Here is a 15,975-nt window from a genome sequence, read left to right as displayed (position 1 = left end):
TTGTATTTAGTCTCAGATCTTGCAGTTCCTGCTCATCAACCATGCTGCACAGCTTATTTCATAAAAGAACTCAACGCGAAGCTCAGTTATAATTAACGAGCCACTTTTTAGAACAATGTATTAGTTTATTAAATAAGGGTTGCTTGTTACACAATAAATTATTTTCTTTAACCATCCTACAGAGCTGCTTTCTTGCAGGTTAGGCAGAAAAATACAGCATCTTCTTTGTCTCAAGATACCTGATGAAAAAGTAATTACCTGTTTGTCTCGAGACACGTACAGGGCTTGGATGAGCTTCCCTCCTCAGGACACTTCGGAGCGCGCAGCGCAGGCCCTGAAGACAGGCGCCCGCAGAGAGGCGCGCTCAGGGCGCGGGCGGGCGGCTGGGCACCGGGGCCGTGGTCTTCTTGAGCTGCCTGTAGCTCCAGCGCAGCTGCTCCGCCTCGGCCTGGTGCTGCGCCCGCGCCCGGCCCAGCTCCCGAAGCAGGTGCTCGTTGGTGCTGACCAGGGACCTGGAGACGAGGCGGGGGACGGTGCTCAGCCCCGGGCCCCGGCCCCGCCCCGGGGGCCCTCCCGCTTGCCCTGCTGCCGCCCCTCGCCTGGCGGGGCTGCGTCTCCCCGGCCCCCACCCGGCAGGCGCCCCGCTGGCGTGGGAGCTGAAGGGGCGGGGAGGCCCCTCGACGCTCTGACAAGAACACTCCATCTTCACGGCGAGAAAACAGTGTTCCAGTTCTAGAAAAGGTCCAAGGATGGAAACAGTTCTAACTCGCAGTCAAATGCACTTCTGACACGGACACAGCACAATGGGAAAGTCCTGGGTTTTTTACTGCTGTGACCGTTTTTAACCTTGGAGGAATCTCAGCAGGAAAGGGGGGCTGCACGTTGCCGACCCCGTCTCCAAGCTGCCAGCTCACCAAGCTGGCACTGACTGAGGGGCTTCCATGGCACCGCGAGCCACAGATAGCGCGGGGCCCCGTTCTCCACAACGCTGGCCACCCCAGCGACAAGCCCCGTGTGCCGGGACACCGGGAGAGCCACGGGCCAGGCGGAGGCTCGGCACCGACCCGCCTGCTGCTCCGAGAGGCGCCGCGGCCCTGCCGTGCCCACACCGAGCCCACGGAGCCCACCGCCCGCGGCCTGCCTGCCCTCCCCACGGGGCTTGTGCTGGGACGGGCCCAGGGGCCTGTGGCCTCCAATCGCCACCAGGTCACAGCCGGCTCCGGCTGTGGCAGGGCAGGTGTGGTGACCTCGCCCGACAGTGAGAAGGGGGCGGGGGGAGAACAGAGGAAAAGGGAGGGTGGGGCGGGAGTGCTGCCCTCAGGCCTGCCCCCCACTGCCGCCGGCTTCCCCTCCGCAGCCCCACCTGCTTGCCAGCACACAGGTCTCTTCACAAAATCTGAGCCAGGGGCAAAGGTGGAATCCTCACGTTTCTACGAGAACAGCCGAGAACCACACCGAGGGGGCACGCGCAGGCCTCCAGGACACTGCACCACCTCTCCCTCGCCCCTCGTCCCCCCCTTAACACCGCCCAGGAAGCTGCAGCAGGAAGGACCTCGCTGCTCAGTAAGACGGGGACGCTCACACAAGCTCCAAGTCAACCCAGCGACACGCGCAGGCTCAGGACCACCGGCCCGCTGCCCCGGGCAGGCACCTGTGGCTCTCCTGCAGCATCTGGGTGAGCTCGTGGATCTGGTCGTAGTGCTCCAGATGCTGCTTCAGTTCCACAATCTCACCGGAGAGCCGCTCCACACTTGTCTGAAGTCCTGATGGGAAAGAAGTAGCGATAGTCAGTGAAATGCGCTCCCACATTTTTTTAAAGTTTTATTTATTTATTTATTTATTTAGTTTTGGCTGCGTTGGGTCTTTGTTGCTGTGTGCGGGCTTTTCTCTAGTTGCGGCGAGCAGGGGCGTCTCTTCGTTGCGATGCGCAGGCTTCTCACTGCGGTGGCTTCTCTTGTTGCGGAGCACCGGCTCTAGGCGTGCGGGCTTCAGTAGTTGTGGCTCGCGGGTTCTAGAGCTCAGGCTCAGTAGTTGTGGCGCATGGGCTTAGCTGCTCCGCAGCATGCGGGATCTTCCCAGACCAGGGATTGAACCCGTGTCCCCTGCATTGGCAGGCAGGTTAAGTGGATTCTTAACCACTGCGCCACCAGGGAAGTCCCAACACTCCCACATTCTGGATACTAAAATGATTCTAGAGTTTAAAGCGCACCTGGGAAACACGGGAAAAGGTCATCAGGGTGAGCAAAGCAGCCCCCTCTCCACCTGCAATCGTCCCACCCAGGGCCCAGCGCCGGCCCCTGCTGTTGGGGATGAAGCCCCGGGACTCTGCCCTCCGGGCACCCCTGAGGGGCGCGTGCGGCGTGGAGCAGAGACAGGTGGAGGTGGGCCTGGCGCCAGCCGGAGGTCCGAGGCTGGATCTGCTGCTGGACAGCTGGGCCTTCAGGAAGAAGACCCTGGCAGCCGACATGACTGGGGTGAAAGGCTGCGGGGACGGCTACCGAGCGGCGGGCCCCGGAGGGTCTCGGCTGTGACTGTGCTCACGCCCTGAGATGCTTACCACCCTGTCCTTTAGGAAGAAGTTTCAGGCCCCTAAGAGGTCAGACTGGAGCAGACACTCAGGCTGAAGCCCCTGTGGGACCCCACGTCACCTCACATTACCCCAGAGCAGGCTGCACCCCACCTTGAAATCCCAAGGGCACTTTTGCAAAACTGGCAAAATAGAATCCAAGACAGTGAAGAGGGAAACAAAAATGACCTGGGTCTGGAAGGAGCCGTAACCAAGGAGAAGGACGCCCCGGGGAGGGCCCCGTGGCCTTTCAGCAGCTCAGAGAGACGGTCCCGGCACGCATGCCTGCCCTGGCAGGGCTGGGGGCTCTGACCCCGCTTCACTGCACTTGCTGAGTCTGAATCCTGTGAAATCCTGACTCTTACACATACAAGTAAACCATGAACTCACCAGTGATTTGCAAGTTCAGTGTGGATGGAGTGTCGGTGTTTCTCACTTCTTTTTTCACGCTGAACAGAAGAGACTTCAAGCTACTGCTTTCCTCCAGAGTTCTGTCCAGATGCTGCCTCAGGTGATCCTGCAGACACAGAGCAACGCACGCCAAACAGACGAGTCAAACTCTGTGCAGACTGCATCGCTGCAAAGATGGCATCTGGGGCCCGTCTGTCTGGATCCAAATGGTCCCAAACTGCACACTGTAAGGGGAAGGGGTGCCACTACTCATCTGCCCAAACCCCCGAATCCACGGTCCTCTGTTTCCGGGCTGACAGGCCTGCTATGCCCATGGGGACGACGCACTGCCCAGTGAGCAGGCAGGCTGGGGCTGCAGCCCTTCCTGGATGCGAGAGCCATTTGTGTGCAGACGCCCAGAGGATGCCAGTACCACTTCACTATTTTTCATTTATGCCTCTAAAAATGAAGCTTTGTGTAGGATCTCTGTCTTGATAAGACGATAAGCACCAGACACTTCAGACACTTGTCTCCCAGCAACCCCGTGGCTACTTTCACTCCCATTTTACAAACGGGGGGACTGAGCACAGAGGGTGCTCACGCCCGGGGAGAAGACCCGTCCCCGCCACACACAACACACAGAAGCCACCACGTGGCACCCTGCTCACCAGCTGCCGCATCGCGAGGACTTGCGGGGCTGCCTGGAATGGCCGTGGAGGGCCTGCACCCTGCTAAGCCTTCAGAGGAGACCACAGCCCCGAGTGACAGCCTGACAGCAACTTCAGGAGGCCCCAGGACACACGGCTCAGCTGCCCTGGGCTCTGACTACAGAGACTGCACAGGGTAAGCGTGTGCTGTTTGAGGTGTGACTGGGGGTAACTTGTTATGCAGCAACAGACAACCTAACACAGGGGGTTCAGTACCTGCTGCCATCCCTACAGCCCACCCTCTTAACCACGGGACAGAAGCCAGAAAGCTTCTACACAGCAAAGGAAACCATCAACAAAATGAAAAGGCAGCCTACGGATTGGGAGAAAATATTTGCAAACCATTTGTCTGATAAGGGGTTAATATCCAAAATACATAAAGAACTCACACAACAGTGAAAAAAACAATCTGATTTAAAAATGGGCAGAGGACCTGAACAGACATTTTTTCAAAGAAGACATACAGATGGCCAACAGGCGCATAAAAAGGTGCTCAACCTCACTAGTCATCAGGGAAATGCAGTTCAAAAGCACAGTGAGGTGTCACCACACCTGTCAGAATGGCTTCATCAAAAAGACAAGCGATAACAAGTGCTGCCACGGGTGTGGAGAAAAGGGAACCCTCGTGCGCTGTTGGTAGGAATGTAAATTGGTGCAGCCACTACGGAGAACAGTATGGAGGTTCCTCAGACAATTAAAAACAGCGCTACCAGATCCAGCAATTCCACTTCTGGGTACTTATCTGAAGAAAACAAAAACACTAATTTGAAAAGATATGTGCACCCCCCATGTTCATAGCAGCATTACTTACAATAGCCAAGATACGGAACAACCTAAGTGCCCACCAATAGATGAATGGATAAAGAAGATGTGCTATATGTATACGATGAGAAAGACAAGTACCATATGATCTCAGTCATATGTGGAATCTAAAACAAACAAACAAAGTGAAGCTCACATACAGAGAACTTGGTGCCTGCCAGAAGCAGAGGTTAGGGGTGGGAGAAGTGGGTGAACCGTTCCTGCTTTTTAGTTTAAATCAATTGAATTTTTAAAAAAAGTCTACTGCAAATAAAAGGGAGAGGTTGTTAATTAGATAAAAAACATAAGACCCAAGTGTATGCTGCCTACAAGGAGCCCACTTTAAATACAAGCACACCAGTAAATTAAAAGGACAGAAAAAGATACACTATAGCAACACTAATGGAAGAAAGCTGCGGTGGCTACGCTCACATCAGACAAAGCAGAATAAGAGAGAGAAAGAGCAGGTACAAAGGGGAAAAGCACGAGAGGAAGCATCACACATTCATGGGACTGACAGGGGTTAATGGCAGGCAGGGTGTCAGGTGACGGCAGTGCGTGGAGGGAAAGGCAGAGAACAGGCCAGGAGGTGCACCAACACGGGACGGCAACACCGGGAGGACCACTCCCTGGAAACGCCGACACCACTGAGCACACAGGTGTCACCTGAGCGGCCCCCGAGAGATCAGGGCACAGGCGTGGGCCTGTCACATGGCACAGGAGTGACCAGATTCACACCGGGCAGCCTAACTCCACGGCCCACACACTCAACCCTGACGACATACGAGCTTGACCAAAAAGAACAATTATACTATATGAATCAAATTCACTTATTTTGGCTATTAAATAAATAAATAAATAAATAAATAAACAAATAAATAAATAAAAATAAAATGAAAGGACACTCTAAATAGTTTCCATACAATTAAACTGAACCATAATGATCAGTGAGGTAAAAACCTCAACATGCTGAATGCACGATGGTCTTTAAGTAAAAATTACACATGTTTAAGGTGCCCCTTCGATGGTCTGATGTGCATGTACATAGTGATGACCACAGTCAAGGTAATACACACATCTTCTCTTCACAGAGTAACCATTTCTTTGGTGATGAGAACACGGGAAATCTGTTCTCTCAGCAGATTTCCAGATTCAGTGCAGTCTTATTAGCTGTGATCATCAGGCACGCTTTAGAGCCCTAGACTTAGTCACCTGCAGAACTGCCACTCTGTGCCCTGGACCGCCATCTCCCCACCCCCCCCCACCCCCCACCTCCCCACCGCTGGTGACCACCCTTCTACTCCCTGCTTCTATGAACTCAACTCTTAGATTCCATATATGAGATCATGGAGTTTGTTTTCTTTCCACGTCTGACTTATTTCACTTAGCATAACGCCCTCGAGGTCTATGGGCGAGCAACGTTTGCCACATTGTTGCAAATGGCAGGATTTCCTTCTTTTGAAAGCTGTGTAATGTCCCACTGTACACATACACCGCGTCTTCTTTACCCACTCATCCGCTGAAGGACACTTAGGTTGCTTCCACGTCTTGGTTCCTGTGAATAACACTGCAGTGAACATGGCAGTACATGTATCTCTTCCAGATCCTGATTTCACTTCCTTTGGATAAATAGGCAGAAGTGGGATTGCTGGATCATATGCTAGTTCTACTGTAGATTTTTTGAGGACCCTCCATACTGTTCTCCAGAGCGGCTGCACCAACTTACATTCCCGCCAACAGTGCACGAGGGTTCCCTTCTCTCCACATCCTCCACTTGTTATCTCTTGTCTTTTTGATGACAGCCATTCTGCAGGTGTGAAGTGATAGCTCACTCTGGTTTTGATTTGCATTTCCCTGATGATTAGTAATACTGAGGATCCTTTTCACATGTCTGTTGACCATCTGTATGTCATCTTTTTAGGTCCTCTGCCCATTTTTTAATTGGGTTTCTTTTTTTTTTTTCTATTGAGTTGTATGAATTCTTTATATATTCTGGATATTAACCCCTCATCGGATAAATGGTTTGCAAATATTTTCTCCCAATCCATAGGCTACCTTTTCATTTTGGTGATGGTTTCCTTTGCTCTGCAGAAACTTTTAGTTTGAGGTAGTCCCACTAGTTTATTTTTGCTTTTGTTGCCTTTGCTTTTGGTGTTACATCCAAAAAATCACTGCCAAGGCCACGTCAAGGAGCTTTTTTCCCGTTTTCTTCTAGGAGGTTTTTTTTTGGCCGCACCACGCAGCATGCGGGATCTTAGTTCCCCGACCAGGGATCAAACCCACGCCCCCTGCAGTGGAAGCACAGAGTCCTAACCACTGGACCACCAGGGAAGCCCCTTCTAGGAGTTTTAGTTTCAAGTCTTATATTTAAATTTTTTATCCACTCTGAGTTGAATTTTGTGTGTGCTGTAAGATAAGGGTCCAAGTTCATTCTTTTGCCTGTGAACATCCAGTTTTCCCAACACCATTTACTGAAGAGATTATCCTTTCACCATGGTGTATTCTTGGTGCCCTTGTCAAAAATTAGTTGACCGGGCTTCCCTGGTGGCGCAGTGGTTGAGAGTCTGCCTGCCGATGCAGGGGACGCGGGTTCGAGCCCTGGTCTGGGAAGATCCCACAGGCGGCGGAGCAATTGGGCCCGTGAGCCACAACTACTGAGCCTGCGTGTCTGGAGCTTGTGCTCCGCAACAAGAGAGGCCACAACAGTGAGCGGCCCGCGCACAGCGATGAAGAGTGGCCCCCGCTCGCCGCAACTGGAGAAAGCCCTTGCACAGAAACGAAGACCCAACACAGCCAAAAATAAATAAATAAATAAATTTTTAAAAAAAATTAGTTGACCATATATGCATGGGTTTATTTTTGGGTTCTCTATTCTGTTCCACTAATCTATGTCTGTTTTTATGCCAGCACCATACTGTTATGATTACTATAGCTTTGTAATATAATTTTAAATCAGAAAGTGATGCCTGAAACTCTGTTCTTTCTCAAGATCACTTTGGTGATTTGGGGTCTTTTGTGGAACTACAAAAAGAAGAATACAAATTAAAAGAAAAATAATTATACAAATTTTAGAATTGTTTTTTCTATTTCTGTGAAAAATGCCATTGGAATTTTTATAGGGCTTACACTGCGACTGTAGATGTCTTTGGGCAGTATGGACGTTTTAACACTAACAACCTTCCACCCATGAACATGGGATATCCTTCCGCTCATTTGTCTTCTTCAACTTCTTTTATCAATGTTTTATAGCTTTCAGTGTTAAGATCTTTAACCTTCTTGGTTAAATTTATTCCTAAGTATTTTATTCTTTTTGATGCTATAAATGGAATTGTTTTGGAACAATCATTGGTGTAAAGAAATAAGGATGATTTTTGTTATGCTGACTTTGTATCCTGCAACTTCACTGAATTTATTTGTTCTAATTTTCTTTTGTAAAGTCTTTAATGTTTTCTACATGAATGATCACATCATCTACAAATAGAGGTAACTTTACTCCTTCCTTTCCAATCTGGAGGCCTTTTGTTTCTTTTTCTCACCTGCTTGCTCTTGCTAGTACAGTTGATCCCTGAACAACGGCGGGTCGGGGGGCTGGGGTGCCGACTCTCCTTGCAGCTGAAAATCTGCATATAATTTATAGTCAGCCCTCCAAATCTGTAGTTCCGTGTCCGTGGATTCAACCAACTTCCAATTGTGTAGTACCATAGTATTTACTATTAAAAAAATCCACATATAAATGAACCCATGTAGTTCAAACCCACGTGTTCAAGGGTCAGCTGTACTTCCAGTGGAAGAGAAGCTGCAGAGTGGACACCCTGGTCTCATACTGGGTCTTAGAGGAAAAGCATTCAGTCTCCCCCACTGATCGTGAGGCGAGCCAAGGGCTTCTCATAAATGGCCTTTACTGTGTTGAGGAAATTTTCTTTTATGAATGGATGTTGAACTTTTTCAGATGCTCTATCTCCATCACTTGGGATGACTGTGTGGTCTTTATCTTTCCATGAGTTAATGTATCATATTAATTTGTGTAGGTTAAACCAACCTTGCATTCCAGGGGACAATCCCTCTTGGTGATGATGTGTTGCTGAATTTGGTATACCAGTCTTCTGTTGAGGATTTTTACATCTATGTGCATCAGATAGTAGCCTGTAGTTTTCTCTTCTGTGGTGTCTTTGGCTTTGGTATCTGGGCAATGCTGGCTTTATGAAATTAGTTTTAAAGTATTCCCTCTACTTCTATTTTTTTGTAAAAGTTTAAGAAGGATAAGTATTAATTCTTATTTGAATGTCTGATAGAATTCAGCCATGAAGCCATCTGGTTCTGGACTTTCCTTTATTAAGAGGTTGATTACTGTTCCATCTCATTTGTTATTGGTCTCTTAGGTTTTATTTCTTCTTGATACAGTCTTGGTAGGTTGTATGTTTCTAGGAATTTATCCATTTCTCCTAGGTTCTCCAATATGCTTGTATATAACCATTCCTTGACTCTTTTTATTTCTGAGGCATCTGTTGTAATGCCTCCTCTTTCATTTTTGATTTTGAATCTCCTCTCTTTCTTAGTCTAGCTAAGAGTTTATTGGTTTTGTATATTTTCAAAACCCAACTCAGTTTTGTTAATTTTTTTCCTGTTGTTTTTCTACTCTCTTATTTTTGCTATGATCTTTATTATTTCCTTCCTTCTGCTTACTTTGGATTCAGTTTGTTCTTTTCTCTAGTTCCTCTAGCTGTAAAGTTAGGTTGTTTGAGATTTTGAGATCTTTCTTCCTTTTTAGTGTAGGCATTTGTGAGTGATGGTCTCATGGTGAGGTTACAAAGGACGAGGGCAGCCTCAGCCAGGAAGTGGGCTCCACTGCCAGGTCCACACTGTACTGGCTCTGGCTGCCCTTCAGTGCCACCTGGTGGCGGAATTCCCACAGGTCCAACAGGACACCTTGGTCTCATAGCTGGCTGGTGCAGACAGGACAGCAGCAGGGACCCCAGGTCACCCAGGTAACTGGAACCTCTCTCACCAGTGTTCTGGGGAGCCTGGGCCAGGGAACACTGGGGCCACAGAAACTCCACCTCCAGCCCAGCCTCACTCTCTCTTTTTCTCTCCCACTCGGCCTCTCTCAGAACAGAATGCAGCCGCCCAGGAGAGGCAGAGCTGGGACAAGGGGCAATGCTGCCATCTGCAATCACTGTCATGAGGGGTCCTGGAGTGACAGAGTCATGCTGCATCCCTGAAGGGCAGCTGGAGTCCCTGGGGGTGAGGAGAGCCTGGTGGGGGAGGGGGTTTGTATCCTGCAAGGGCAGGAAGGGGCCCCAGTGTTGTGCCCAACAGCTGTAAGGGGAAGCAGTGTTGAGAAGCTACCCTCATTCTGTGACATCAAAACTACATTTTGCTCCATCTGTGAACAAACGGAACTAACTCACCATCTCCCTCCGAGTGTCGCTGAGTTCCGACACCACCTCACTCATCTTCACACTATACTGCTGCTCTAGCTCACCAAGGCGACTCTGCAAAGACTTATTTTCCATAGTCAGGGAGCTAATTTCTTCATTCACACGTTGTTGAACTGTCCTGAGTGGCTGTGAACTCTCGGACAGATGACAAAATGTGTCTTGCCTGAGCTAGAAGTAAGAATCAAACATTATTACAACATTTATGTTGAAAGGATGAGTGTAAACAAAACATGTTCAATGCATCTTGAATAACACGGGCTACATGGCTCAGAAACACTGACTGGCATGGAGACTGGAAAAGGGACACGTACACCATTGAAATGACCTCATCAGGCCTCTTTATCCCCAGCTGTGGATGAGGACCAACAGGCAAAGAGCAACAGTTTTAGAGACCTAGAGAAAAGGGCCCTCAGGGAAAGGCCACCGTTAGGAAGGTCTGCTTGAACGCTCTCTTACCCAGCACCGAGCTCCTGCTCCAGGCCTGGCCCTGCAGTGCGAACAGTCTGGCAGCTCCACGCCTGGGAAAGCACACAGTCCTGCTGCTGGCCCTGAGAGGGTGTAGGCTTATGGGGTCAGAATCCAGGGGTGCCAGCTTCTCAGGGCATCCTGATTCCAGATGGAGAAGCTGAGGGGCCAAGACACTGAGTGGAAGGCCTCTGGCGCAGCTAAGCTGGGAGATCCAGGCAGAGCTCAGGGTCTGCTGGAAGGAGAGAGCTGGCAGGTCCCTGCTGCCCCTGGGACACGTGAGGCTGCAATCAGGCTGAGGGGAAAGAGAAGGTGGCCCTGGGGACACAGCATGTCCCCATCTCACACCCCGACTCTGGATGTGGGGTCCCCTGTGTGCCCCTGTACCCAGGCACCAGGCAGAAGAAAACCCAAGTCCTCTCTGGGGAGGGGCCATCTTCCTGGGCCTCAAGTCATTTCCACCAAAAGGTCAGCAAATCCAGGGCCCTGCATTCAGTCAAATGGTCAGAGGGTTCGGAGAAGACAGCAGCAGCATTTTAGTCTCTCCAAATCCCCACATAAAAACAGAGCAAGGAGAAGCAAACACCCAGGAAGAGCAATGCCAACACCACTGGCTGATGACACACCTCCAGGAAGCCCGGAGCGCCAGCAGGTGGGAAATGACAGCCACAGGCCGCGCGGAGTCCTCCGTGTCTGCCACCTCCCGAGAACCCAGACGCTGTGGACAGGACCATCAGGACAGTCCCCGCAGCGCAGCGAGGCAGTGAGGCCAGTGAGGCGGTCCAGCGAGACGCGGGGACCAGCGCCCAGCAGTGGGGCGCAAGCACCGGCCCGCAGAGCCCTGGGCTGGCTCACGAGGAACGCTTCACTGCTGCGCCAGGGCCTGCAGCCACCCCAGTGCCTGTCCTCCACCAGGCTGTGGAGCGCCACCTCCAGGGCGGCCTTCTTCCCGGGCGGCACGGCCAAGTGCAATTTGGGACACACCTGCGCGGAAACAAACCACGACCTTGGCTTTTTCCGCGCCTGAAACCAGTGGGCGTGATGCAGCAGTAGGCGTGCGCGTCACACTGACGCCTCATCCCGCCACCTGCGAACACGATGAACGCTTCACACACCGCAAACCCACAGGGGCGGCGCATGGGACTCACCTCCCCGCCCCCCGCACGTGTGTCCACATCCGTGGGGCGGGGACAACATCTCACACCGGGAGGAGCGGCGAAACTGTCACCCGAGTGTAACAGTCAGGAGACCAGTCGGTTCCCAGGGGCAGCTGTCCTGGGCCCTCCTGAACCAGGCCCAGCGACTCTGGGAGGGAGGAGACTAGTCTCGGCCTGAACGGTCACTGGAGCCCAGCGAGCCCCCAGTGCAGCGCAGCGACACAGGACTAGCGGGAGGGCTGGCCGGGACGGTGCAGGCACAAGCTGCTGAGCAGAGCCACCCCGGCTCCACCCCGGCCCGACCACGCCAGCACCACAGAGTCCCCGGCACTCACGGCGACGCTCTCGTTTCTTCCGTTCAGAAATTATTTCACCAATTTTAAGGGATTAGTGCAGAAAGGGGGACGGCTCCTGCCCACTTTCTGAGTGTCTAGGGAACAACTCCTGGGTCCGGGATTTAGGGAGTAAATGCCAGCAGTGCCAGAGCTGGGGACGAGGCCCCGCCGCCCTTCGCAGCCCGGGGCTCCCCACCGTTACACAGATAAAGGGCTTTTCTCCTAAAGACCGCCTGGGACAGCCAGCAAGACCCTGCAGGGGGTGTGGGAGCAACCGGGGCGCTTGAGCCGGGACAGACCCTCACTCCTGGCATCACTGCCCACCCACGGGAGCCCCCGGAGCACCGGGAAACACATGCCCGCAGAGGGGACACTGCTCCGCCCGAGGTCACACCAAGGGCGGGGCAGCCGTCTCCTGGGAGCGGTCAGCGTGGGAACCCTGAGGCCGGCCGCTGGCCCCCAAGAGCCGAGGCTGAGAGCCGCCATCAGCACAAACACCTCCGTCAGAAGCTGCACCTGCACCAGGCGCGGGGGACAGAGCCGAGGTCCCCAGGGTGGTCAGGCTGTCTTCCACCCGGCAGAAGGGTCGTGCCCTCTCCAAGAGGACGACCACCACAGGGTCACAGTACTCAGAGGAGGGGGCACCGCAGGCAGCGCCCTTCCTGCAAAGCCACAGCAAGGGCCAGTCCCTCAGGCGAGGCGCTGCCCGGGGTGACATCCGTCTGGGGACAGGGAAGGCCCAGGCACATTCCCAACTCAAGCAAATCCTCATTTTCCATCCTTCACTCAATCCAGTGAGAGACTAAAGAGGCAAACAGACAGCGGCCAGACCAGCCGTGAAAGCAGAGCTCGGCCCCGCGGCCTGCGGCGGCCGCCCTGGAAGCCACCCACCACCTACGACGAGCCCAGCGTCCCTGATTCTACCGTCTCCAGCTCAGGACCAGCCCCAGGGGGCCAGGCGCTCCCCTCACCAACCTCGTGGGACGCCCCCTTCCAGCCCCACCCCCCGGCCTCCCCGGGCCGCAGCCCCCGTCAGGGCACCTGCGCCCCTCTCTGCTGGGACGCTCTCCCCCACCGCCCGCCTGGGAGTGACGTGGCAGGGCCAACCCCCTGCCCCGCGAGCTCGGAGGGCAAGCCACCCACTGTCTGCTGGGTGGTCTGCACTGGTGTCTCAAACTTTGAGAATGTCTCAGTCTCCAACTGGGCCAGTGACAAGGGCGACGAAGCACCGTCCACAACCGCTCTGGGTGACTCTGGGGGAGAACTTCCACTCCCGAATGAGGACGTGTCCTTCAAGAACCAAAGGACGCACGCCCAGGACTCCCGCTCCCGAGAGCGCCGTGGATGGCTCCAGCCGGCGGGGCCAGGAGGCTGCGTAGGCCGGCAGCCCCCCTGGGGTGACACTTCCACCTCGAGGCCCTTCGCACCGCGGGAGAGGCGCGGAGCCCAGAAGCGCGCTTCTAACAAAACGGAGCGGTGACAGCGCTGCGGAGCAGTTCACCTAAGAGCTACGTTCACCGCGGGGTCGTGGTTAGCGCCGAGGATGGAAGGCGCGGCCTGACAGAGGACGGCGGCCCCTCGGCCTCCACACCTGGCTCACCTCACTCACGCTGCGCGGCCTCCGCTGCTCGGGCCCCAAGGCCGCCGCGTGGGAACAGGGCCCCGCGCTCCAGCCCTCCGGACCGCTCTGCCTGCTCAGACTCTCCTCCAGGCAGCGCAGACGCTCCTGGTCCGCAGGTGCCTGGAACCTCCCGCCAGGCACCCTTCGCTTCCTGTACTTTTCCGGAGCAGGCAAGGGATTTGACCCCTTTTGCGTCAATAAACTTGACTTCTGAGAAGAGGGGGCTGAGTCCTCAGTGTCCGTGGAGTCTGCAACAGAGAAGGGGCAGAGCCCTCACCACCAGGCACCCTGGGCTCAGGGACCGGCACTGCAATTTAAGCAGCTGTGTGCACATGCATGCGTGTGTGTGCACGTGAGCATATGTGCAGGCATGCGTGTGCCTGTGTACGGATGCACGTGCACACACAAATATGCAAAATCCACCGAAGAGTGACAAAACCGAGGCGGTAACTTTAACCAATGAATCGACTACTTATTGTATGTCCTCTCACCAAAACTATGTATAACAAAGATGAGTCAAGTGGGTAACAAGATCTGGAAGTTACAGTGGAATTAATAACTTGTTCCTACCGGAGACGCTGTCGACGTGTCGGATCTAAGACCCTCCCTGCCCAGCCGCTGAGCCACTTCCCGGGCACCGCGGGGCCCGGCACCCCACAGCCCAGGGCCCTCCTCCCAGGGCAGGCTCTCCTCTTGAGGCCCCTCAGCCCGAGCCCTGGACCCTCCTGCACGTGGACTCTGCAGGCACGCGGGCTCAAATCTGCCCCAAAAGGCTGCCCTCTGGCCAGGCCTCCCCTCAGGGCTCCGTGAACAGAGCCACACCCAGGGCGTCCCCAGCAAACTCGGGCCGCGGGTGCTCGTGACCTGAGCGGACGGACACCACTGTCATGTGGCTGCCCAAGTCAGAGACCACCCGGACAGCCCTCCCCCGCTCCCTGTCCATCACCACACGTCACCAAGTCCACCCAGCCGGCGCCAGCAGGCCACCTCTGCCCCTTGCCGGGACGGGTCTGCCGCACCCACTCAGGCGGACCCACCGCCCGCCCTCCACAACTCAAATGCCCGCTGGCCACTCCGTGCCGTCCCCTGCCCCCAGCCCGGGGACCTGGCCCCCACCCACGCGGCACCGCGCTCCCTCACCTTGACCTGCGACCTGTGCCCTTCCTGCCCCCACCTCCAGCCCAGGGCCTCCACACGAGCCCACCCCCCAGACGACACACAGCTGAGCCTGGCCACCAGGACCCAGCAGAGCAAGCCACACTGGGACTGGGGGCCGGCCCACAGCAGCACAGTCTGAATGCTTCAAAACCCTCCAGGACGCAGACGACGGGAGGACCCAGAAACAGTTCCAGCTCACAGGCGCCTGAGACACGACGCTAAGATACGCCACGTGCACCGGACAGGATCCGGGACCCGAACACGCATCCACGCATCCCCATGCACACATACATGTGTAGATCCGTGTGTAGGGACACACGCGTGCGGTCTCAGGCCACGGAGCAAATGTGGCTGGTGCCTCGATGCCACGGCCTGCTCTGCAGTGGCCACGGGGCACTGGGCAGCCACCACCACGCCCCACCAAAGTCCCCACGGGCTCACCTGCACGAGCCTCAGGCAGGGGCTAGGTTCGCTCACGCTGGGAGGCTTCTGACGCCTTTTCCATGTTCGTGCAAACAACACTCTCATTTAACTTATTTAATTTCCCTTGTCTTTCATTTTTTAAACTGTAACAGTAGCCACTGTCATAACCTGGGCCCATGTATGTATCCAGAAGAAACTGTGTGTGAGCGAGAGTGTATACTCACAGACCAGGAACCTAAACCACAGATGTTCTACAAATGTCAACTTCCATTTATAGGGAAGATTCTTTCCTAAGACATCTTGGAGAGCTAGGCACACACACACAATGAAGAAAAGAGGAGAGAAGACGGCGAGGCTGGGCTCACCTGGACACGGGGCCAAGTGCCGCAGGGGGAGCTCGCCACAGCGCTGGTCCTGAACCCTCGGCCCCGCACGGTCCCCGCTGGAGCCGCTCCTCCGTGTCTCGGGGCCCTTCCTCAGGGCGTCCCCGCACTGGTGCCGTGCTGACTCAGGACTCGACAGGGGCCGCGACTCTGCTGCATTAAAAAACATTTTAAAAGCTTTGTTTCAGGCTTCCAACAGTGTACCGTACCTGTCAAGTATACTCCTTCCGTGGGGTAAACGGGAAAAGAAGGCTGAGCGGGTAACACAGCACCAGCCCACCCTGGTGGGAACCAGCAGTGGTCACCGCCCGCAGTGCCCCAGGGGAGGGTGACCCGGCCCCACTCCGGAGAAACTGTTCGGCCGAGGAATCAAGGCAGACACGACGGTCAACAGAACCCAGAGACTCCAGCCCACTGAATTAACAAGGGCGCCAAGGTTATTAAATGAAGAAAAAGACAGTCTTTTCAACAAATGGCACTGGCACAACTGGACATACGTGGGGGGACAGGCGGGCAACTTGACCATCTCAC

The 15,975-nt window shown here is 54.3% G+C and overlaps 1 protein-coding gene across 2 annotated transcripts in view; it reads right to left on the bottom strand.

Annotated features, from left to right (window-relative positions):
- Positions 1–243: 243 nt before the first annotated feature.
- The window catches only part of CEP72 (centrosomal protein 72), a 32,807-nt gene continuing 17,075 nt past the window's right edge, over positions 244–15,975 (bottom strand). For both annotated transcript variants that reach the window (XM_036847749.1, XM_036847750.1), the window contains exons 6-10: positions 15,427–15,597; positions 13,460–13,728; positions 2,957–3,083; positions 1,652–1,763; positions 244–512 (exon numbers count right to left, since the gene is read on the bottom strand). In XM_036847749.1, the coding sequence (XP_036703644.1) occupies positions 365–512; positions 1,652–1,763; positions 2,957–3,083; positions 13,460–13,728; positions 15,427–15,597 (827 nt within the window). In that variant the 3' untranslated portion in view covers positions 244–364. The remainder of the gene's footprint in view (positions 513–1,651; positions 1,764–2,956; positions 3,084–13,459; positions 13,729–15,426; positions 15,598–15,975) is intronic.

The sequence above is a fragment of the Balaenoptera musculus genome, chromosome 3 (assembly GCF_009873245.2).
Source record: "Balaenoptera musculus isolate JJ_BM4_2016_0621 chromosome 3, mBalMus1.pri.v3, whole genome shotgun sequence".
NCBI classification, from domain to species: Eukaryota; Metazoa; Chordata; class Mammalia; order Artiodactyla; family Balaenopteridae; genus Balaenoptera; species Balaenoptera musculus.
The sequence above is the reverse complement of the archived record's forward strand: the minus strand, read 5'-3'. Positions and strand labels throughout refer to the sequence as shown.